The 26,051-nt window shown below is 43.6% G+C and overlaps 1 protein-coding gene across 2 annotated transcripts in view; it reads left to right on the forward strand.

Annotated features, from left to right (window-relative positions):
* Positions 1-26,051, forward strand: part of suclg2 (succinate-CoA ligase GDP-forming subunit beta) — a 110,466-nt gene that overhangs the window by 24,381 nt on the left and 60,034 nt on the right. For both annotated transcript variants that reach the window (XM_010881800.4, XM_010881799.3), the window contains exons 2-3: positions 6,914-7,055; positions 25,417-25,516. In XM_010881800.4, coding sequence (XP_010880102.1) covers positions 6,914-7,055; positions 25,417-25,516 — 242 coding nt within the window. The remainder of the gene's footprint in view (positions 1-6,913; positions 7,056-25,416; positions 25,517-26,051) is intronic.

The raw sequence follows: 26,051 nt of genomic DNA on the forward strand, positions 1-26,051 counted from the left end.
AATTGTTCCGTTGCTTGAATCTGAATGGACTTTAATCTAATGTCTTCGATCACTGGTGCAGTTTCCACTAAAAACAGCCAACGTGAAGAAAACAATGGAAATGCCAATGGTAGACTCACTTAGAAAATTTGATTTCAAGTTTGAATGTATTTCATGTGCCATTGATGAGCGTGTTTGATATAGGGATTTTGTAATCCAGGTCTCAACTCAACGTTACAAATATGTTTAAAACATCAACAGTATTTCTTTGCCATATTAATCAAAACTAACAATATACTGATACTTAAAAAAATAACAATTTTGGACTGAATCTTTGACTTGATTTGCTTTCTTGCACCTTTCAATTACTTTTCAACAATATGTATGAATGTCTCAGTCATAAGACATTATAGAAAAGTGCAGGCTGGGGCTATTTGCCTACCTACAGTACCATATCAATTTATTTTTTTGCCTTCCGCTAGTTACAGCAGACCTATGCTTGCACCTCAAGAAAATCAAAAGTTGTTTTGCCATGGTGCTGTGGATTCAGCAGTGTTTTCTCGCTGCTGTGGATAATTTCTGCCGGAAACACTGGCACCAACTTTTCCCCACAGCAAGGCTTCCTATGATCGCTGCTTTTGTTAGTCTGAAGGCCATAGCCAGCCAGCCTACGTACGTGGCCTAGGCTCCTAAATATTTGTACCACAAATCTGCACTTAGTCTGGCTCCCAGGCCTGTCGAGGGGCTGGTACACACACACGCCACACTCATGCCAAATTCTCTTCCCACAAACACACACTCAACCTGCACTCACTTCCCATAAACACACACTTACCCCGATCTCAATCCCCACTAACATACACTCACACATAGCTGGTGTTCAGACTGAGTGCGGGGAGTTCCAGAAATAACCTCATACTAACCCTAACCCAATAAGGAAAGGACCGTAAACCTTTTTCTGTTTGCCTGTGAGTATTGGGACATGTAAAGTGAAGAGGAAAGGGGAGAGAGAGAGAAAGCACTGTGGTACCTTTAAAGAAGGACATCTGTCAGACACAACAAAAAAAATTAAAACCCAAGACAATATGGTCAGTATATTTAAAATAGGGAAACGGTTATATTTGTAAAAACTGCAACTACATGCCTGGGTGCGTGAAGGTATACTGTTTGTGTTATTAGTTTCAAATGAACACCTACAAATGTACCTGGGGGTGCTTTAATTTTCCACAGGAAAGAAATAAAACCAACAAACAGAAAGACGGAACAAAAACCTGGAAAACAAGTTCTAATTAGAGGAAGGGTTGCCAGATGTTTATAAATGTTGGTAATTTGTTTCTAAGACAGTGAGTTATTTCCAAATGTCGAGGATTTGCCAATTCGTTGAGCCAGAATTTACTTCTGTCTTTTTCTAAAAACAGTTATAATGTTTCCCTGAAACAAGACAAACATGAAATACATTGTTGTTAGGACATTATCAGTTCTTCTTGATCCTCTGAGACTTCCAAGATTGTTTGCTGGTGATAGGAAACTGTAAGGCCTTGGACAGTATCCCAAAGAAAAATATGTGAAGTAGTACGGCTTAAGAAGCTTGGCACTTGTTACACATGGGAGAGGTTTCTGTGAATATCTCTAAATCAAATTTTAGGAAGGCGTTGTCTACAGTTAACTGACCTTGCGGTGTCTTTCAGTTACAGCATATGGTGGGCTGAGTACAATTACTCATTGGACAGTTAAGCTGACATGAAAGTAGGTAGTGAAAATGCTAAAAACGGCTTGTTCTTTAGAAATACATGAGGTCTGTACAATGTGATAATTGGCTGTGGATCTGCTGAGGGCTCAGTCGTGACTACATCACCTTGAAGGCGGGGCTTACTTTTGGGCTTGAGATCTCATTGGTCATGAAAGCTATGATGATAGTCAGTTGAGGTGTGCGTGTGAAAACTTGTACCCTAATAATTTTATACTGATATGACAGACTGAAAGAAATATTTCAGTGGTAAAATATGTGAAAACGCAATACAAGTAGGAGAATATTTCCTTTTTAGCTAAATATCTGTATTTGAACTTCTGCCTGTATAGGCTACACAGTTTAGAGAATGCCGTGGCTGGTGTGGCAAATGGCATTTATCTATATAGTCCTGCTGTAGCTCTGATTGGTGCACAGATCTGTTTAGGGCAGGGTTGACCGATTTTCTTCACAGTATATTGCACAATCACAACTTCTATCCTGCCAACTCCACTAATACAACACCCAAATTAATTTTTGCAAGAAACCCATGTCTATAAAACAACCCACCAAGCCCATTATTTCACACAAACTGTCATTAAAAATAGCCCAACTGTGAAGGAAACTTCCCCATCTGGCAACACGGGTTCAGGGTTCAAATCAGACTTTTATTTTGAAGCACTTTTACAATGCTTATAACAAAACTACAGACCTATCTTGCTAAGTTAGATTACTTTTATGGTTTGTTGCGTTGAGTCTTATGTTTATTCAATCTATCAAGTTCATCTTTTCTATAAAGCAAATTGAGAAGTTTAATGTTGTGATTCTGTGCGGCTGTGGTTTCTTCTGTGTGGCAGACCCAAAGGAGCTTTGGGGCCATGCACGTGTGCAACTTGCAGCAAGCCTTATAATATATACAGTATTATATACTGTATATATTATATGTATCTCACACACACACACACACACACACACACACACACACACACACACTGCTCAAAAGGGAACACTTAAATCACGGTCTCAATGAAGGAAATATATTGAAGATCAAAACCTTCACTGTACATTGTGTACTTTGCTGAGAACAAATGGTCAATGGAAAATAAAATCGTAAACCGATTGAGGGCTGGATTCAAACTCAGACTGAGAATCTAAGTAAACAATGAAAGGGGTCTCCTCCCAGACCTGAATCAGGGCATCAGTGAGCTCCTGGACAGTCTGTGGCGCAACATAGCGGCGTGGGATGCACCGATACATAATGTCCCAGAGGTTCTCAATTGGATTCAGGTCTGGGCAACGTGAGGGCCAGTCAATGGGATCAATGCCTTCGACATCCAGGAACTGCTTACACACTCTAGCCACATGAGGCTGGGCATTGTCCTGCAGTAGGAGGAACCCAGGGCCCACTGCACCAGGGTAAGGTCTGACGACGGGTCTGAGGATTTCATCCCGGTACCTCACAGCTGTCAGGGTACCGTTGGCTAGCACATGGAGGTCTGTGTGACCCTCCAAGGAGGCCTCCCCAGACCATCACTGACCCACCGCCAAACTGGTCATGCTGGATGATGTTGCAGGCAGCGTGACATTCACCACTGCATCTCCAGACTCTTTCACATCTGTCACATGCTCAATGTGAACCTGCTGTCATCTGTGAAGAAAACGGGGTGCCAATGGTGGACCTGCCAATTCTGGTGTTCGAATGCCAATCCGATGCAAGGTGCTGTGCTGTGAGCACAGGCCCCACTAGAGGACGTAATGTGCTCATGCCATCCTCATGGAGTCTGTTTATGACAGTTTTGTCAGAAACATGCACACCAGTTGCCTGCTGGCGGTAATTTTGTAAAGCTCTGGCAGTGCTCCTCCTGTTCCTCCTCGCATAAAGGAGCTGATACCGGTTCTGAAGCTGGGTTGATACCCTTCTATGGCCCTGTCCAGCTCTCCTCGTGTTACGCCCCGTCACCTGGTATCTCCTCAATGCTCTTGAGGCTATGCTGCGAGACAGAGCAAATCTTCTTGCAACGGCTACCTGTGCAACCTGAATGGGCTGCTGGTACTGCCCCGTGCTACCAGTAGTGACAAGGACACTAACAAAATACAAAACTAGTGAAGAATCAGTCCAGAAGGATAAGGAGAAAACAATTGTCTGTAAAACCATTCCCTTTTGAGGCTTGTCTTGCTGTTGCCTCTCCAGTGTTGTCACTTTCATTTGCACCAAAACAGGTAACATGGATTCACAATTGCTTATGCTTCCTAACTGCACAGATTGAAATCCCTGACGTTTAATTGACTTGGTGTTATATAGTGATGATTACATGTTCCCTTCATTGTATGTAGCGTGATATGTTTTTTATGCCATATCATCCTTCCCAAAGATACAACATTGAAAACCTTAAGTGTGGGTAAATCCACCTCCTAAAATAGTGAAACAGAAAGGTTTTAAATGGTTGCAGTGTAAGGAATAAACAGTTAGCCTCAAAAAAACATTTAAGTTATATACATATCTGAGCCATTGAAAAGGAGCTGTCATACACCGATGAAACTGACTATGACCATTATGAATGTACGATGCCCATAAAGTCTGTCATGACATGGGGTCTGTCATGAGTTCATGTTGCGCTGAACTGTCTCAGAAACCTCTTCAAATAAATAAAACCTGGGCTTACTTTTGAAACGGATTAAATGACCCACATCTGCCCCTCATTATTCGCTAATGTGAGGGAGACCAACCAGCACACTCCAATACCTTCGGTGGAAGCTTGGCTTTTTAGCTCTAATGAAGTCTCCAATGCTCCTTACCTGAAAAGGGGTCGCAGCGAACAATGCATGCTAATACAATACTAAATCACACAAAGACTTCTAAGGCTTATGCATGATTCATGCTTTATCAATGAATCATAGCGTAGGACAAACAGGGATAGGCTACTGATCATTTTTGTTCTATAAATGAATTTAGAAGCTACTCTTCTCTGCCTAAACTACTTTAAAATGGCTTCAAAACAGATTTAATGGATAGATGGATTTAAACATTAATTTCAGTAATCTTTACCAAAGGCTTAGTACACGATGTTCGTTCTGTCACGTAGCTGGTAGCCCATTATAAAACGCTTGCTTTGAATCCTAAATGCTGCTTATCTGATAGCGGTGTTGTATGACTACGTATACTACGGGTATTACATCGCATCACTTTTCACTTCACTAATTGTGTGGGTCATTGGTTCAAAATGGCAATAAGGCATATTAGGGATTTGTGGTATATTGCCAATACACCTGTGTCCGGATTCCACGCTGCTTTGTGCCTAAGAATAGCCGTCAGCCGTGGTATATTGGCCATATATCACAGCCCTGTGTGGCTTATTGCTTCATTCAAAACTTCTAGAGAAACTGGGTTGCCCTTTGTTGACAAAGGGGTTAAGGAGGGTCAAAGCTCCTTCCTTCAGTGAGGTCTAGGGCTCTCAGCTTACTTCCCTCTAAATTTCTCATGAATGATGGAAGTTCCCAGGCAGCTCTGGTTGACAGTCAGTGTTAAGGCAGGGCCTTGGCAGAACCCTTGCAACACTAAGTCAGATGGCAGCGCCCGTTTCCCTCACTCCCCTCATCTGCATCAGCTTTCAGTCAACCTTCCCTTGTCAGGATCCATTTTTTAAAAGGCTGTCTGAAATTTGGCTTGTTTGATCAGGCCTTCATACTTTGTTGCACTTGAGGAGGCCTTCATTATTCATCAGCAGGGCTTCATGGTGGATCAGAATAGGATTACGCCTGCTGGAGTCACACACAAGCTTTTAAGCAGGGCTGGCATGAGAAAGGAGAAATTATTTTTAATTTGCCCAAATAAGATGCTGCACAGTATGGTTCGGCTTAAAGGCATTTCTGTTATGTAACTCTTGATGGAAGTAGCCGATAGGTTAGGCCTGAGTCCTCTGATCAATGGAGGTACACCGTAACCTACATGTAGTCCCAGTGATCTCCTCTATGACCAAGATCCTCCATATCTTCATTGTTTCAAGAAGTGCAGCCTCCATGCAGATCAGTTGGATGGATTAGTTGGTATGTCATTCGAACTCCGTATGGTGGCTCGAAGTGGACGTCCTACATGCTCATAACTAAGGTCCCCCACAAGTAGAATGCTAAAAAGGAAACCAGTTATCCTACCGTTTACTAAGCATTGGGAGTTTCCGCTACGACAATGGCTTTGTTTTCCCTTACCAGACGCAGGGAATGTAGACATTCAGTCTAATGGGCCCACCTAACAACACAGAGGGAGTCTAACCTTAAAACACAAGTGTCTCACATTAACACCCAATGTCTTTTTAATAGTCCCAACAGCTGGAGCTGACAGCCTAGCTGCGTTTCCAGACTGAGCAAATGGTTTTACCTCAGCCTGGGCCTGTCTACCTGTCTCATTATGGGGGACAGGGAGGGGGAGCAGAGGACAAGGAGAGGGTGAGAGATGGGAATGCACCCGAGAGGACTGAACCTAACTAGGGCTTAATCAGACTTACAAGCATTCTTCAGATTATTCCTTTAACTACAAATCACTGAAATCCTGAACAAAAAATAAGTAATAAGAATTAAAATTTTCTTTTGCCCTTATTTTATCAGGTAGGTTGGCTGTTTAAAGCAACAGCCCGGGAGCTGTTATGGCTAACTGCCTTGCTCAGGGACAGAACAACCGTTCTTTTCACCTTTCTGTGTCGTATTGATGTATCCTGGGTCTTGTTTTTTTCACGGATATTTCCCACATCGGATACATATATACCAATTAAATTCATCTAATGTACAAATCATTGAGTGGAATGGTGGCACTATTAAATATTAATTTCATATTTTTTTCCTATCCAGTTGGTTTAATGCAGCTTGACAACGTTTAAGAAAAAACATCACCAGACGTTCTAACAGCTGTGTGTGCAGTTCAAAGCCATATTTGCTGATCTAGGCCTAATTTAAACCTTGTCTGAGAGGGAATCTCTGGTCACCACCAAGGACACTTCTCACAATAAATACCTGTTTAGCATTTAATTCGCCTAGAAGTACCTTTCAGGGAAATGGAAAGCCACGTCACATCTCTACTTGATTTTGAATTTGAGTAGTAAATTGTAAATGTAAAACAAAAAAGAGTCCAATAAAACATTTAGATTTTAACCGTTAGCTTTGTGTTGCATTCCTTCACCCTGTATGTCTCTCTTTCCCTTACTCCCCCTCTCTCTGCAGTGTCCACGGGTGAGTTCCAGGCGATGGCTGAACCTTCAGGAGTACCAGAGCAAGATGCTGATGCAGGAGAGTGGGGTGACGGTGCAACGCTTCTATGTGGCTGACAACGCCCCCGATGCCTTGCAGGCTGCCAGGAAACTCAGTGCGTGAATATCACAACGACTTGTAGCTTACACAAATACTGCAGACCACTGCAGCGCAGAGCCAGTCACACTCAAACCGTCGTGTCCAGTAGGCTCTTCGCCTGCACACGACCCATGTGGGAGGAGTGGCTGTCATCAAACGGGTTGCGTGAGACAAAATAAAACCTTTCGTGTTTTGTTTTGTCTCGCCGCTGCTGTTTATTTGAGAAGCGCACTGGCAGCGCTGTGTCTCCGTTTACAAAGCAGTCCCTGGACAGCCCTCCAGATGTGAAGACTGCTGGATAAGACTGGTTGAAGTGGATTCCGGTTTGGTTGTATGCGCGGGAGTGTTTGTTTTGGAGCTCAGCCCATGTTGCTCGCGTTCAGTGATCATACAGGCTCGACTCTCGTCACCCCATTATATATTCATTATTTTCATGCACTCATGCACTCTTTCGCTCCCTCTCTCTGTCTCGATTTTAGAATTCACACACTGGCCGTATGTTTAATTCAGTGTTCTTGCTGTGGACGGCCCTCTCTAGCACCTTGTTTTTGGCCAGTGAGATGCCGGGAACGAAGGGCCTGCCTGGGGTGTTCTCGGTGACTGGGTGGTGATGCAGGTCGTGGTAAACGGCTGAAGAGGTGTAATGCCTCTCAGTGACAGTTCCGGTTGTGCTCTCTTTCACTCGGCGTTGAGAGCAGTGAGGGAACGGCGGCTGGACCTGATACCGAGCCCACAGACACCGGGCCCTCCGCAGACCTCTTCTCGGCCCAAACCCTTGGGCTGCTGTAATCTCTGCTTATCTCCACCAACACAATGGGCTTTGCTGCTGTCTTGTAGTGGCCGTGTTCACCTCTCTATATCTCTCTAGAGCCCTGTCTCTCTCGCGCTCTCTCTCTCTCTGTCACTCCGTCATTTTATCTGTCTCCGTCTTTCTCTGTCCTGCTCTCTATCTCTGTCTGTCTCTCTCACTCTGAGGCCTCAGTGTGTTTGTGTCCATTAACTGCTCCAAGCTCATTTTAAAAGGCAGTGAGTGTTTGCTGCTTCATTCGCGGCGAAGCACACAGTGGGTGTGTGCGCGCGCTATGCTCCCAGGCCGCCTCGGGTCATGTCAGTGAATGTGTGAGATTTTTCCTCGTTAATTTGCTTATTTTTTGGGAATTTACTGAGACACCCTCTGCTCCTTGTCCACAGAGAGGCAGTCTGTATTTACTGAGACGCCCCTGCTCCCTGTCCACAGAGAGGCAGTCTGTATTTACTGAGATGCCCTCTGATCCCTGTCCACAGAGAGGCAGTCTGTATTTACTGAGGCGCCCCTGCTCCCTGTCCACAGAGAGGCGGTCTGTATTTACTGAGATGTCCCTGCTCCCTGTCCACAAAGAGGCAGTCTGAATTTACTGAGACGCCCTCTGATCCCTGTCCACAGAGAGGCAGTCTGAATTTACTGAGACGCCCTCTGATCCCTGTCCACAGAGAGGCAGTCTGTATTTACTGAGACGCCCCTGCTCCCTGTCCACAGAGAGGCGGTCTGTATTTACTGAGATGTCCCTGCTCCCTGTCCACAAAGAGGCAGTCTGAATTTACTGAGATGCCCTCTGATCCCTGTCCACAGAGAGGCAGTCTGAATTTACTGAGACGCCCTCTGGTCCCTGTCCACAGAGAGGCAGTCTGAATTTACTGAGACGCCCTCTGGTCCCTGTCCACAGAGAGGCAGTCTGAATTTACTGAGACGCCCTCTGCTCCCTGTCCACAGAGAGGCAGTCTGAATTTACTGAGACGCCCTCTGCTCCCTGTCCACAGAGAGGCAGTCTGAATTTACTGAGACGCCCTCTGCTCCCTGTCCACAGAGAGGCAGTCTGAATTTACTGAGACGCCCTCTGGTCCCTGTCCACAGAGAGGCAGTCTGAATTTACTGAGTCGCCCCTGCTCCCTGTCCACAGAGGTAGTCTGTATTTACTGAGACGCCCCTGTTCCTTGTCCACAGAGAGGCAGTCTGTATTTACTGAGACGCCCCTGCTCCCTGTCCACAGAGAGGCAGTCTGAATTTACTGAGACGCCCTCTGGTCCCTGTCCACAGAGAGGAAGTCTGAATTTACTGAGACGCCCCTGCTCCCTGTCCACAGAGGTAGTCTGAATTTACTGAGACGCCCTCTGGTCCCTGTCCACAGAGGTAGTCTGTATTTACTGAGACGCCCTCTGGTCCCTGTCCACAGAGGTAGTCTGTATTTACTGAGACGCCCTCTGGTCCCTGTCCACAGAGAGGAAGTCTGAATTTACTGAGACGCCCCTGCTCCCTGTCCACAGAGGTAGTCTGAATTTACTGAGACGCCCCGTTCCTTGTCCACAGAGTCCGGCTGAAAGCACCTGAGTCAGGGTCGCTTTCAGGACAGTTTTAGGGTCCCTCTGCCGAGGATGTAGGGTGCATTTGCACTATCAGTCAATCAGGCAAATGTTTTTATAAAGGCCTTTTTACATCAGCAGTTGTCACAGAGCGCTTTTACCAAACACCCAGCCTGAAACCCCAAGGAGCATGGAACGACTGTTGAAGCAAGGAGTGGACGTGACTAAAAGAAGCTCTGCTGTGTGTATTTTTCCACTTCGCTAAATAACTGGCAACCTGTTTGGTTTTGAAGTCCCGTCCTTCTCGTTTCAACATGTCATTTGAATTCCGTCTTCCGTTGGTTAAGCATTAAGTGTCACCAAATAACTTGACACAAGGAGGCTGTTGCATTCATTTTCCAGTTGGATGATGTGGTCAGAGCAACAACAGCAAGTCATGTGACATTTTTTTCACTATAATTTTAATGGAAAACCTATAAAAAGTGTCAGTTGAAACTGAACCCCTTCCCCTTTGTCTTTCCCTCTACGCTACGTGGACCTGACCGCTCAGTGGTAGCTGGGCTCTCTGGATGTCCGCTATCTGAAGTGGATTCAGTTGGTTTCAGCTTGGTCACTTTGCCTCTTAAATCTCAGGTAGCAACTGATTTTAATAGATTAAAACATTGATTTTGAAATTGTGATGTCTTTGCTTGGAAAGTGTCTGAGCAAGGAGTGACTCAAACACAGATGGACCCAACCATAACTAACATGTCATTCAATTTAAGTAGTATCTTTTTGTCTCAATACTGTCTGCTTTCATCTCTCTGTCTGTGTGACAGAGACAGACACACTGACTCCTGCTTGCTTTCTCAGAGCTAATGACAAATGACTTCTACCTGTCTTCAACACAGCCTTGTGCGGCCGGGGCAGGCAGTGGGACCGTACTTTCAAAAACCCCACGCACTGTTCAGTAATCTAACTGTCACAGAAAAGCAGCTATAATCTGGCCCTCATCAGCGTGCGTGCGTGCGTGCATGTGTGTTGTGTACACAACACTTTGATTACACAGCCTTGGCCCTGCCTCCATGGCTCTCAACCACAGCTCAAAAATAAGACTGTGGTGTTCCAGTATGCAGCAGTTGTGTGTTTATTGGCTAATGGAGAGGGAACCCTTTCAGCTTATGTTGAGAGTCTAAAAAAGAAAATCACCCGGGAAGGGGTTTTGACATGCCATCTAGCAATGCAGTGCCTCATAATGGGTTGACAAAATGGACCTTCTTTGAATTTTAGAAGGGGCTGTCTATTTCTTTGGCATTTTTCCTCTGTGGTTCTGAATAGTCTAAACACCTTATCGATAATGGTTCAGTGTCAGTCAGCGGAAGACTGAGCAGCTTTCCCCTCAGCAGGGATGCTATCAAACACGCTGGGTGTATTTGCTGCGTTTGAATATAGACTGTCTGGCGTCTTACCATTTTGATATATGGGAGCTACTCATGTAATGAATGAAGATGATTTTAGATTTTCCTTTTCAGCATAGCCCAAGCCCCTCCAGCCATCTGAAAGCAAAACACAAACCCCCACACACACCTGAACCCAGCAGCCAATTGAGCGCGTGATTATTTTCAGACACTTTGTAGCCTATATCACAACCCTGTTGACAGATGCATCTGCTGTGTAAATCTTGATGGATTCTTACTCTAAATTCTGCATAAAAAAGCATTTTGTTCCTCGTGTGTGTCCGGGAGCCTTCGTCTGCCAGCCTTTTTGTCCCTTGAGCAGTGATCAACGAACCAGAAATGTAAAAACATTTTCTCTGTTTTTATCTTCTCCACATGTTAAGCTTGTTTGATGAATGACAGCAACATGTATTTTTACACGCATGCGCATCACAGATAGTTGCACTCTTTCTCTTTCCACAAATCACATTTTGCTCCGGTTTCCATTACAATTCCATTCGATGTGGAGTATACGCTTTCTTTTTCACATTTATGAAGGGTGCCTCCCTGCATATATTGGCCCACACAGCAGTCTGTATCTTGAATTCAAAATGATTGGGAGCCAGTTCCTTGGTAGGCAGGGCAATTTACCATCTGGTACACAGACTCAGTTGGTGTTTTAGGCTAGAGCTCTTATGATGTCTCAATAAGTTGGGTCTTTTATGCTAGAGCTCTTATGATGTCTCAATAAGTTGGGTCTTTTATGCTAGAGCTCTTATGATGTCTCAATAAGGTGGGTCTTTTATGCTAGAGCTCTTATGATGTCTCAATAAGGTGGGTCTTTTATGCTAGAGCTCTTATGTCTCAAATAGGTGGGTCTTTTATGCTAGAGCTCTTATGTCTCAAATAGGTGGGTCTTTTATGCTAGAGCTCATTACTGTCCATAACCTTTGTATTTTATGCTAGAACTCTTCTGATGGTGCCTAGACAGGCCCAGGTTGACACAGCTCGTGGGATTTTCTAGGTTGTGTGCTTTCTTTTCCAACTGAAATGAGCTCAACAGACAGCCATCTGTCATATAAGCATTGGTCATAGTCTCCTGTTTCCTATACCTACATCCTGCCACCTGAAGGCAAGCTCCCTCGGTGCTCTCGCTTTCTGGCCTGTTCCCTTTTCTCCCCCATATCCATCTGTTTCTCTCACTCTTTACCTCTTGGTTTTAGCTCTCTTACTTTTTTCTCCATTCTCTAATCCTGCCATTTTCTACTTCCCTTGGTTATTGCATCATGTTTTAACTTATTCAGATTAGAGCGATTCAGGTAGAATCCCAATTAGAAGAGGCAGGAGAGTATTAATTCATTTCTCACAGATCTGAATATTCAGTGTAAACAGTGGAGCTTTATGCATGATAGTCAAATCTCATGTGTGCTTATTAGAGGGAAAGTGAGTTTGATATTTCCCGAGCATATTATTCAGATGCCTTGACATTAGGCTAACTGTTTGATGAGGCAGGTATGAGTGTAGACTTCAACACTCATCCACTGGTCTGACAGGCAACTGTTTACTAAGCCTAATTCATATTAGCTTGTCTTCAGATGGCAAGAAACATACTTTCATTTAAACATCACGTGCGCTTTCAAAGAAAGTGCTGCATATCAGACATTTAACAGTGATCCATCGCTGATGGGCATCCTTATACTGCTGTCCAAACGTGACTTAGATAGGCACTTGATTTGGTCCCAGTCAGTGTGAAATCTTGTCTGGTCACAAGTCCACAGTATGTCTGAATTGTTATGGAAAGAGTGTACTGTCCCTCCCCCTTTGCTTTTCAATCAGGGGAGAAGTGTGGCCATGTTATTGTGTCTGCTGTGGAATCAGTTATGGCTCCCATCTCTCATGCCTCAGGCCTACAACCTGTAAATTGAGTAAGGGCGCCGCCACACTGGCGCGTTGATTTTATCCGTATCCGTGATTTCCAATGCTTTCTCAATGGGGCTCGTTCACTGCTAGACGGGAGAGATGACTCATCCCCATCCAGAAAATGTCCATCTGTTTTTACTGTGAAAAAGTTAAGACAAGTTGAACTTTTGACTAGCTGACAGAAATGTTAGTCTAGCTAATTATAAAAGAGGGCGCACAGGACCTCTCGCCAAAGTTCGTTCATTCTCGTTCGGCGTCGAAGCAGCGGTTTCCCGTGGCCTGACAGTTCATTAGAAATCATAAGAAATTGTCTTCCCAGAAACAAAGGCTTACTATTCTCTGTGGTCAGATCCTGCCCCAAGTATGCTTTTTGGAATTGGACATTGTAATGCAATTCTATATTATGACCACGTAATGCACACTCTCTAAGCTGGTCCTGTACTCTCTTATGCTGGCATAGAAGTGGTCCACTGATCCAGTGGTTCTCTGTCAGTGATTCTTTGTCCCTGGTTGGTCCCCTCCTGGTTCTCCTATGTCCCTGGCTGGTCGGCTGTATGCAGGGCAGCCTTTACGCCCCTGGCCAGGGCTGGTTCTGGTCAACTCTTGCCTCTGATGTCAGCCGGAGCGTACCATTTGCTTCTCTCCGAAACCACCAAGGCTGTACCATCTGTCAACACCCCCTAACTCCCCCATCTTCAGCAGTCGTGCATGGCGTTGTGTCCTCACTTTCTTGCCTGCCTCTGCCTCCTCATTCATTCATTGTTAAACAATGACTGATGCCGACTATGGCCATGCTCTCCTCTTTTACTGTTTCTATCCACTGAAGGAGTGCATATCGTTTGGATGTAAATGTACTTGGATGTAAATGTCTCAATTGTTCTCAGAATATTTTTTCTTTATTTTATTTCCGATACCGGTTTGTGGTTGTTGGTTTGCAGTAGGATTAACACGGCCATTCGATTGTTATTCACTTCTATGAATTCACTTATTTGGAAATGTAACAGGTTGCAATATTGTTCATGGCCAGTGTGTACAATGTCCACTGTTCTGAAACCACAGCTGTAGTACTTTACAATAAGCAAACCCGAACAGGCCTCTGAATCTCTGGTGGAATTCGTGAGCGAGGATTGTGAAGGGAAAGCGGCATAAAAGGCCACCACTGCTAATAAGAAAATCTGTGAGTTTATAGATCATAAAGGGTCATAATTACATCTCTGATTTGTGTTTCTGAGGTAAAACAATCAGAATGCCTCTCAAATGATTTTGTAAACATTCTGAGGAATATGAGCTGCATTTCAGGGACCTCACAAATCAAAATGTAATTCTGTACTGGTGACGTCTGGGCTGTACTGATATTGCGGGAAGCACATTACCGTTACTCACGCATTAGGCCCTGCTGTGTCGCCTTGCCAACGCGCCGAACACTTGTTCAGGCAGAAGGTATGGCGCCATTATTTTGGTAATGTTCCCTCCAAATTGCATGTTTTATTAGGGCTATTCCTTGCTCCATTGAGCAGTAAATTTGTTAGAAGAAATACAATGTTCTTTCTTCTGTCTCAGCAGTGCATTCCTTCCAGTTTTTTTTAAATGCGTGTGTCTAAATTGCTGCATACTGTGGGGCCCATTCTCCTTCCATTTTATTATGTGGAACTCTGTTTGATAACAATGCTTTTCCTAACAACGCCTGGAAATTACTTGACAGGGCTTGCATTCTGGCCAGGTTAAAACACACTGCAGTTGCACTCAGTGTTGCCCTACTTCACCCTTCAAGCACTGTTAAGATCACTTTTACTCCCCCCACCTATAGAACACCAACCTGTTGCTTGTGAAGAGTAACACTGAGAGCTGTGTAAGTGTTGTCTCAGTGGTGGGGCCAGTGTCTGGCACAGACCTAACACAGCCTTTTCTAACTGCCATGTGGACAGGACCTGCGTGGTGCTCCCACCTACTGGGTTTGTATGATGTGGAATGGCTCTGATGAGGTTATATTAGACTTGGTCCCATTCATATAATATAATATAATTACCGGGTCGGGCCAAAACATATTTTCAGTCAAAATGAGTTTAGAAAGGTCATATACATATGTAAGGCCATTCTGCGAGGCTTGGGAGGAGCCAAGTCACCAGGGTTGGAGAAAGAGGCAGGCAGACAGGCAGCACTGGGATGTGAGAGGACGAGCTTTGATTGACATGGGTGTTGACAGCTAGCAGAGGGCAGATGGAAAACATGGCAGTACTTTTGGGTCACAGCATTGACTCAATCATGTCTTCCTTGCCCCAAGACGGTTGAGTTTGTGGTGGTACGCACGTGCATGCGCGCACACACACACACACAGTTAATGAGAACATTAGAGTGAGCAAGTGGATTGCATGAAGAAGTGTACTGCTATTAGGTGGTTTATGGATTTTTCCATTCAACGTAATTGTTACAGGAAAACTGAGCATTCATTCTGCCTGGGAAACAATAATGTTTTTTCTGTGCATAGAAAATATTTTCTCAGTCTAAAAATATCTGCAAATATCTGTTTTCACTCTAATAACTGTCACTCTTCATATTGCAGTACCCTTTAGTGGCGACTGAGATGATCGAAATTAGTGTTCCTCAACTGATTTAGGTAATACAGTGGCAATATGTAAAACTACTAACTACTCTATTATGCTATCGACAGACTCCCCTATGCTAGCAGGCTGGCTAACAGTCTGCAGCCTGACCTGCACCCTATCTCTATAGCCTCACCATGAGATAGGGTGCAGGTCTGGCCGCAGGAAATCCGCAAACAATGAGTTTCAAAAGCCGTACTATAAATTCTCGGACTACAAATAGATTTCTTGATTTTTCTCTTCATGATAAGCTCACTCATCAACGACAGAGTAAATAAATCTGCAAACGATCAAATCGAGGATCTAAACTCAACACTGCGAAATACTTTAGATACGGTTGCACCACTAAAAACAAAAGAAATACGCAACAAACAAGTTGCTCCCTGGTACACAGACAATACTAGACCACTCAAGAAAAACCTCCAGAAAATTAGAGCGTAAGTGGCACTCCACCAAGTTTGAAGTATTCAGACTAGCCTGGATAGACAGTACACTACAATACCGAAAATCACTCATGTCTGCTCGATCAGCTTATTTTTCCAACCTGATTGAGGTGAACAAAAACAATCCAAAATGTATCTTCGATACAGTTGCAAAGTTAACAGAAATGCAACGCTCAACAAGTGAAGTGGTTTTTCAATTTAGCTGTAATGAATACATGAACTACTTTGATGAAAAGATCATCACGATTAGAAAACAAATAACTGACTCCTCCTTAAATAGTTATAGTCCCCAAAATTTCTGTTGTCCTGAGAATGTCCTGAACATCCCTGACCAAAAAAACAGAAATGCTTGTTTTAGGACCCAAGAAACAAAGAGCGTTGTTAGCAGATCTCACTGTGAACCTCGACGGCTGCATGGTCATATCCCAGAAAACTGTAAAAAACCTTGGCGTTACCCTTGACCCTGACCTCTCCTTTGAAGAACATATAAAATATGTCTCAAGAGTTGCTTATTTTCATCTTAGAAAGTTTCTGATTTTTTGCTATGTTTCGATCAAAAACTGATGCAGAAAAACTAATCCATGCTTTTGTTACTTCTAGATTAGATTACTGCAATGCTCTTCTTTCCGGTTACCCTGACAAATCAATAAATAAACTTCAGTTAGTGCTGCACACGGCTGCTAGACTCCTAACTAGAACAAAAAAAATGTGAACACATTACTCCTGTACTACCCTCTTTACACTGGCTGCCTGTTAGGGTCAGGGCTGATTTTAAGGTTTTATTGTTACCCTATAAATCAATACATGGACTTGCTCCTACTTACCTTGCTGAAATGATCCAGCCATACATACCTGCATGTAACCTTAGATCGCAAGATGCAGGCCTTTTAATTGTACATAGAATTTCTAAACAAACAGCCGGAGGCAGGGCCTTTTCTCATGGAGCTCTACTACTGTGGAATGATTTGCCAATTAAGGTTTGAAATGCAAACTCAGTGCAAAATTTCAAGTGTCTACTAAAGACTCAGCTCTATGATTAAGTGTAGTCTGGCACAGGGGTGTGAAGGTGACCAGAGAGGCTTGATACTGTCCACCCTTGCTGTCTTGCCAGGTGGGCTCTCATCGCCACTGGGATGCCCTCCTTCCAATGCCATTCGGGGGTGGAGTCACTGGCTTGTTGTTGTCTCTCTGTTGCGCACTTGTGCAATTGGGCTGTACCCTGCTGGCAATACTCGGCCCTCATTCAAGGTGGTTGTGTTGGTGGATGTTCCTTTGGTTGATGCTTGGCAATGTGGGTGGATTGATTTCCTGCCTGTTGGGCCCTGTCCGGGGCCTCCCTCAGATAGGGCCACAGTGTCACTGTCTCCCCCCCCAAGGTCTTACACTGCTATATTATTGTGCTGGGGGAGTAGGGTCAGTTTTCCTTCTCCACTATAAGTTCTTGTAGATCTAAATTTTCCCTGTCTCCTGCCGTTTTAAACTTAGGAGGACATGAGGTCCTGGCCCACACCTGAGGAGTACCAGGCTTGAAAGACGCATTGCTGTCCCTGTCCAAAGTCCTCCTGGTTGTGTTGCAGATCAAGACGATACCTGACGATTTCAGCTGCCACTGCGCTGATACCTCCCCCTCCCCCGTGTTGTCCTTGTCCATCTGGTCATGCTTCTGACCTGGACTAAGTTTACATAGCCTCTGGACTCAGCCCACATGCATTTATTAATTATTACAATTGGTACTCTTAATATGTTCACCCTGCAAGGTCAGAAGAGGACTGGTCACCGCTCTGAGCCTGGGTCCTCTCTAGGCTTCTTCCTAAATATAGCCCTTCTTAGGGAATTTTTCCTAGCCACTGAAATTGAACAGTACTGTTGTTTGCTCCTTGGGGTTTAAGGCTGGGTGTTTTGTAAAAGCACTGCTGATGTAAAAAGGGCTTTATAAATACATTTGATTGATTAAAGACTGATGTTCATTAGGGTAACTTAGCGCATTTGCATTGTAAATAATTGTTAATGTCAAATCAAAACAACAGTGCTCTCTCTCGTTACCAACTGAGTTGCCACAGTCAGGAGAACATCAGTGTCCTCGTTTACCAGTGGATCAGACAGGTGGCAGAATAATGAGTGCAGCAAGTTAGTCTGTGGAGCTGCAGGTATCTCTGCCACACCACCTTTTTCCCAGCATGCCTCCTGGTGACAGACAGAATGGCTTTAGCCCCCCCGAGAACCGGCCTGTCACATGGAAAGACGGATGGTGTAAGGAGTTTTCCTGGTATTGTTACCTGCCAAGAGGACATGCTCCTGGGGAGAGAGGAGAGGGGAGGCTGAAGAGCTTGTTTAAAGGCTGACTTGGGGCTTGAAAAACTGTCAAACTCCGCCTCTTTCTCAATTCGAAAACAGACATGGGGTGTGCATTTGGTGGTTTATCGGCAATGTTGTTTAGTTACTCCCGCCCCCAAGATACTGCGGTTGTATCCAGGGTCGGATATGCTGCTGACTGCTGCTTGCTCCTTCAATATTTCTGTTATTTTCTCTGGATTCTTTTTTGGACAGAAGCTGTTGAGCTCAGTAAGAAATGACAGTAATGCTACAAAATATCTTATTGATTCATTATTTGTTTTCCAGCTTTAGCGGACATAATGTGTCTAATGTTATTATGATGATGCATTGAACACATTGATAAACATTGCATTTGGCCTCTTTAACCTGTATTACACTTAATTTGGTATTTCTGCCAACCTAACATATGGAATTGTTTTAAGATGGCCATGGTCATGGATTATTTAGCAATTTTATATGAAGTTTTCCCTCAGTATGCTACATGTTTATCTCATTGTCTCATCTGTCCACAATTCTTTTTTTTACAAAACGCTGCAGGCTCTTTTTTTATATACTTTTTAGAGCTGTTTTTCAGTTTTTCAGACTAAAAAGTCAAGTTTTTGCAATTTGTTGACTAGCGTTTGTAGTTCAGTGTTTCCTGATCTGTTGTAAAGTTAAAAGAAATCATTGTAGTGTGCATTCTTTGGTCATTCACTCCAGACGGATTCCAGGTCATTTGCCATTTTTGCTATGTCTCTTATCAATTTATTCTGATTTATCTGCCTCATGATGGCCAGTTTGACTTTGATTGTCAATTCTTTGGTCCTCGTGTTGTTGGACACCAGCAGCAGAATCCAAATACAAAGCCTAGAATCAAGACTACACATTGTCAGCTCTCTTGTGCATGCACTAATGATGCAAACAAACACACTTGCCTAATACGAAACAGCTGTGAAAACTAACTACTTTTGGAATATATAAGGGGGAATATGTACAAAACGTGCTGTAATTTCTGAACGGTTCATTCGATATGGATGAAAATGCCCTCAATTTAAATATAATGGTACTTGATTACAAAAAAAGATTTACCTTCCAAATGCTTTGAGTTCGTTGTAACTCTATTCAATGCTACACATCCAGGTAGTTTATCAGATTCTTTAGGGTAAGATGGATCCCTTTAATTTGTCCCCCATCTGCATATATGTGTTATCATAATTATTGTTATTTTTAACTGAGCTGTTTGGAACAGAACACAATTACTTCTCATGGGGGAGGTCACCATTATGAACAGGACTCGCATTCACAGCGGAGACTGATTTGCCTACTGTATGCACTTATGGCCCGATATGGCATTATGAGCAGGCACACCCATGTATTTATGTGATGCTGGTGGTATCTTAAAGCCATGTTGTACACCTCAGCTTTCTCTGGATAGGCTTAGCCTGTTGTCATAGCCTTACATGTGGAGAAAGACATGCTCACTGAAATTCTCTTAACAGCTGCAAATAGGCTTTGGTAAGTCAGGCTGTCAAGAAGGAGCTGTTTTCTATAAGCAGCTTACGTTATATCCACCTTCTCATTATGCTATCCACATATTCATTATATGTGGAGATGTATGGAATTATCCATATCAGACTCATTCTCTTGTCAGACATTCAGTATGGTGTACAGCTGGAGCTAATATTGTGGTAAAAATCATTATGATTACCATTCAGATTATCGTTATGCTTGAAGCTTATGACAGACTCACTGTCAGCCCAGGGTTGTGGGGGTTACAGTGATGTGAATCACTCCAGGGCACCGGAAGGCTCATCATTCCCTCCAGTCACCAGTCACGGTAGTAACTATTGTCCCTGAGCCACGTGAAATCCAGAGGACGGCGGCATGCTCATTTCTGCTGGGTTGTTGTTAGCCGGCCTGAATAATGTCACTACCATGACCCTTGTCCTTTTTGCTCTGCGATTTATTAATTTTTTCCCCAAATGATGATTCAATTGGTTTCCACTGCTGCTCTTTGTCGAGACACTAGTCCAAGCATTCGGACTGTTGTCGGTAAATTCTCTTTCCAGAGGGACTTAGTCTCCACCTGGTCCCGGGGTTTGAACTCTGCCTGTCCGTGATACAGTGGCTCTAGTCCAGCCGTGGAATCATTAGCGGTAGCGCTGTGTGGAGCCAGGTGGACTAGTTTAACGAGGAGTCAGCTGTCATGTGGGCAGTGACAGGAGGATTTGATATGGTAGCAGGCAGCAGAGGTCTAGGCTGAGAGATGAACCCCCGTTGAGCTCCACGGAGACAAGCTCATTAGATTCAGCCTCCGAGTGGGATTTACCTGGCTGGTGCAGTTGCGGGATGGATAGAGCAACAGCGTTGCACAGCTCACAGAGGTCAAATACTGCGTGTTGGGTGTCTTACCATTAGCCATGTAGTATTCCGCTGAATAAACTACTCTGCTTCATTACAGCAGTAGAACAGAGTGGTAAGCTTAGATGTGCTCCTAATACAATAAGTCATTACCCAGATTCTAAAAGTGGAAAGACCCTTGGTGACCCATCGGTTTTAGATATACTGTACCTGAATGTTATTCAACTACATACATCTCTTGAGATGGGAGTTTGTCTAAGGTTCTGCTATGGAAAAGATGTCAGCTTGAGGTCGAATGTGTTATTCTATTTTTACATTACAGTATGATAAGCTATTTTATAGGATCATTTTGAGTGTGGCTAATTCAACAATTACCCTGCAGTTCTGTTTGACATTTATGAGGTTGTAAGGGCATCTCGCTAGATTAGGATTTCTTAAACTACGGGTCGAGACTGAACTGTCCTCTCAGGATGATGCTACCCCTGAACTGTCCTCTCAGGATGATGCTAACACTGTATCGTCCTCTCAGGATGATGCTAACACTGTACCGTCCTCTCAGGATGATGCTCACATTGTACTCTCCTCTCAGGAGGATGCTAACACTGTGCTGTCCTCTCAGGATGATGCTAACACTGTACTGTATAATCCTTGGTTAATTCAGAAGGCTTACATACATGTAATAATTTGCACACTGCAAATTAGCTATAGGCTATGACCAAAAATATTATTGTCTTTGAGAACAATAATATCATACCTTTTATAACAGCCACAAAAGTCAAATTTTTCATTTGTTGGAATACTTGCGATTTTCCAGCTGGGGTTCCAAAACCTCAACTTAGAAAGTGTTCAGAAGTTGTTTTCTCTGGAATCGTATTATAAAATTTCATCGTTTTAAAAGTTACAGCTACATTTGAAAGACGTAAACTGAAGCAGCTATTTATTATAACAGCATGCTCACGTCAGTCTGATTCTATGAAGGAAGAAATCGCCCCCTCAACAGAATTTCTCTGGCGCTCACATTTTTTATGACATTTTTTCTTTCCTTTTTTACTTCAATCGTTGAGTTTTTTTTATTTTTTTGGCCAATTCTGCCTTAGGCCATCACAATGGATGTCAGACCGGCATTACTTATTTTTCATTTTTGGTGTCAGAAGTAGGATCTTGTCGGATTCACCGGAGTGGTGTAGTACCGGAGAGGTCATATTCCCTTGGGAGTCATTAACATTCCTCTCCCGTGTATTATGTTTTAATGATATCTAGACGGATGCTGGCCTTTTACACCACTTTCTACTCTTAGCGTTTGTACTTCGGCAGTTATTATCCATTGGACACACTGAGTCTGCTCAGTCTTTGAATGTTCCTGTCACAGCAGCATGTCTGTGTCTGTGTGTTGTCTACTTGTAGCCGCTAAATTCCTTGCATTAGACTTCTGCTGTCCTCTCCATGCACACAGCCAGCTCCTCTTCAGACTGGCTTGTGGCCTGCATCTGTCTGTTTATACTGTCCCCCAATGCACAGCCTTTTACATCTTAATTAAATATCCAACAACACTAAGTCTGCTGTCCCTAACCCCTGGTTTGGGTGTCTGAGTTTAGGTGGGGGCGATGTGTGTTCGGGGGAGGAGAGATGTTGCTGAGGCAGAAGTAACAGCCTGGATTCAGATGGCTGTCATCAGTATATTAACTGGGAGTTCATTTGCGTTCATTACTGGGAAAGGAGATAGCCTGGGGGCGGCTGTGTAACCCAGATTACAGCTGATGCCGTTGGAGATGTAGTTACATGTTAATCTCCTCCTCTGTCTGTCCCTAAGAAAAAGGAAATGGAGAAGAAAATATTCCTTTTGAGATTTGCCAAACTCTTCTGTGGTTCCAAAGGAAATGGATAGCTGGTTATGCAATGCTGCCTCCCTGTCCCTTTGTCCACTCTTAAACCAGAGGTTGTCCTAAACTTTTACTTCTGAAATGTACCACTTCTGAGAAATTAGCATTTGTTTCACGGTCAGATCCACTCTGAGTAACCGTGGTTACATCCCGGCTTGGCTCGTTTTGGTTTGTTCAATGTCAGTTCAGTACGATGCCATGGCCAAACCAGTCTCACTGTGTCTGATTTCATCAGTCCCCCTCGCTACTTCCATTGAACATACACAACCCTTATTCGGCTCCCTGGCTGACTTTGTTTTTCAGCCTCCTGCTGTTCAACGATCACTTTCATCTGCTAAAATGCAACACTCGTAACCCACACGTCAATACAATCAAGAATGGACATGGATGTATGTTTTGTGGCCCGTGGTCTCGTTTTTACCTTCACAATCAATGGTGGCCTTAAATACTGATCATCTACTGTACGAGTGACTGAGTCGCAGCCTGAGACCCGTCTTCAGCCGGAGCTGCATCGTCACACAAGTGGTTTTAGAAGTTTGATGTGGTCTGGAAGTGTCTTTGTTTAATGTAGTAACGCTACTCCTTATTTTCCAGGCTGTATGTCAAAGCAAAAAAACGTATCCACTCTCATCTCGACTCTGATATATTCCTGCCTGGGTTGGGCGCCGTTTCGTGGTTGGAGCGTTAATGTGTAATGTCCGCTCTGCCCTTTCTCAGTGCCGTGTTCTCTCTGAACTTTGAGGGCGTAATTATGTCATCGTGCATTTTTCAGGACCGTGTTGTTTTTATGTCCTTGGCAGTGGCAGCTTAAGAGAGTCTACAATTTTCATGCTGTCATGAAAAAGTAGAAATTAAAAACAGGTGGTTTTGCACTTAGGTGTTTTGAAGCCACTGTAAAGGTTGGCTTGTGTAATACAAGGCTAAACTTCCAGGCAAGTGATTTCGTGAGATTTTGTTTCATTCGTTAAGGGGCTTATGTTTCCTTTCTTTTCCGAAAAATAAGGAAATGCTCCTTTAGAGGTGTCTGTTAAATCTGTCTAGCTATTCTCTTTACAGTGATAAATATTTTATGAATATATATATCTTTGGTGTGTTATCAGAGCTTGTTTATATGATGTGCACACATTGTGGAATCGTCGTTTTATCAATTTCTGCAGTATTTCAGAAACAATCGTATATTGTTTAATAACCAATCGTGTCTGGCTACAGCCCTCCACACTATTTTTGGTCACACTTTTTTCCCTCACCACTGTGTTTTCACCACTCAATTATCATTACTCGGTTTTCATTTTCTACCCCGTACTATTCATGTTGTACTCCATTAATTGTTGTCTAATGACTCCAGCTGATATCTGCAGTCGTTTTATTTTTTGCTTTATACTTCAGTCTGAGATTACCATTGCTGAATTGACGTTGCAGTGAGGGGTATTGTAAAACAAGGAAATAAAGTGATGAGAATATGAAAGCCTGGGACATATTTTGGCAAGGTTTCTTGTAACTCTTTGGTCCAGCTCATTAGTTTCAGTGACCAATCAAGCTACGTTTCCCAGGATCCAAAAGTGAGTACCACTTAAAGATGTCTTGGGAATTTACAGGGAACTACACAAATGTCAGTTAGGATGGTCTAACATATAAATTAGGGATTTTGCACAAAACATCTCTATCCAAAAATGTTTATCCAGATCTTACTTCACCCATGTGTTCTGGCTCTGTCCCAACCCATTGGTTTCTAGGACCAACCAGACGGAACCCATTGTTTTTTGGGACCAATCAGTAAATGCTGATTGTTCACTTGAACTCACTGGTTATGTAATAATCACTTTTAAATGTAATACTTTATTATCAGTTAACATTCCATCTTTTACTGGCCAAAAAATATGCATTGGGTTTACACAGGGTTTATAGGTACAGGATGTATTACATTACAAGTCATAACTAATGAAGTGATGACATTTTCCTTTGTTATTACATGCTACACACCTTCCTCTCTGGCCTACTCTACCCCACCCCCTATTTCTTCTCATTTTATCCTTGGTCCCTCTCTGCTGCACATGCCCGCAGGAAGCTCCATTTCATCTTGCTTTGAACTCCTTTTTAATTTTGTGCGGTCACAGTTTTTTTATGAACATATTTATTCATTTATGACTACTCACAGCTGCTCCGTGTTCTCACCTTTATATTCTCTCTCCCTTTCTCCCCCTGCTCCTCCCAAGGGAGGAAAGAGCTCACTAATGCAGTGTTGGTTTAATCCCTGCCACCTTGTCAGAGGCTACTTTGTCTGGATTTTGTTCGTACTGTAACAGCCTGAGCTTTTAGCCTCGTGTGTGGAGTCTAGACACACTCTACTGTGCTTGAGGAGCTGCACTAGTGAGGGGGAGAGAGCTTTGTTCCTGGACCAAGGTCAGCATGCCTTTCCTGGTGTCCTGGTTGGTCCGTTGTTCGCCTGTGGCAGAACTCCCTACCAGGTTAATGATAGCTGAAGACCACGTCCCATCATGTGCCCTTGTTGCACAATTTGAATATAGAGAGATTGTGTTCAGGGGGCAGTTGAATTGACCGCTGTGCTCTACCTGAAATGCTCACTCCTGGTGTGGAGAGGGGGACTTGGAGGTGAGAGGGAAGGCGAGTAGGTTATATTATGGTTAAAATGCCACTACACTGGAACATCATGCAAATTATAGTGCAAATTGTCCAAAGACATGGGTTTGGATTCACAGACGTGTGTCTGTGACTTTGGAATAATATCTCTGTACTTGACTGTTTAAGTGCTGATGTCCCTATGATGGCTGTGCTCTGTACCCTGTCTACTTACTGTTATTAGCAGGACTGGAGGGGAATGACGTGCTTCAGCTGGAGTGCCCTTCCTGTTTCGGCAGCCCCTCATATCACACACACCTCCCCTCTTAGCCCTTCGCACACACGCGCGCACACACATGCACGCATGCACCGAAGAGACCCAGGCCGATGGGTGAATTTTACTCAGAGAGAAGTGTAATGGGGCTCTGTGATGATGTACTGATTGGTGAGGTCTCGCTTGCAACTTGCCTCTATCTCTCTATCCTATTGACGGTACCCATCTCTCTTTTTGTCTCATCCCTCTCTCTACAGATGCCAAGGAGATAGTCCTGAAAGCCCAGATTCTGGCTGGGGGACGAGGGAAGGGCACGTTCGACAGCGGCCTAAAAGGTGGTGTCCACTTGACTAAAGAGTGAGTACATCCACAGTCAACCCCCCTGTACTCACTGGGGTGGGATAAAAAATAAAATAAAAACTTCAGAGAGTGGTTCTCTTTAGTTTCTTGTTTTTCCGTAACTTGTGCTTAAGAGATTTCCTCCTAGTCATATTTATTTTCACAATCTTTGGTCTGCAGCTAAGCTAACTGAACATGACCCTGCAATGAACCAGGTTTGCTTTACTTTGTCAGGTTATTGAAATCGTGCCCTTTAAATATGGTGGAGCTCAAACTTATCGTGTTCTCTTAGCTATCACATTGTTACATAAGGCCCCTATTGACTGGATTTTCACGACAAAAATAAATGTTGTCCTTATTATGCCACATACTCTGGTGAGCTACTATTCAGTATATTATCTATGCCAAATGTAACGACTGTAGCTGCCATGAAAAGGACTGAACTGAGATTTCCATCCATAGCAGCAATATGTATAATTGTCTATATGTCCAGGTATTTGTGGATACCTCATACTTTTCTATGTGAGACATCTGAAGTTGAGAAAGACAGTGA

This window comes from Esox lucius, chromosome 17 (genome assembly GCF_011004845.1).
Source record: "Esox lucius isolate fEsoLuc1 chromosome 17, fEsoLuc1.pri, whole genome shotgun sequence".
NCBI lineage: Eukaryota > Metazoa > Chordata > Actinopteri > Esociformes > Esocidae > Esox > Esox lucius.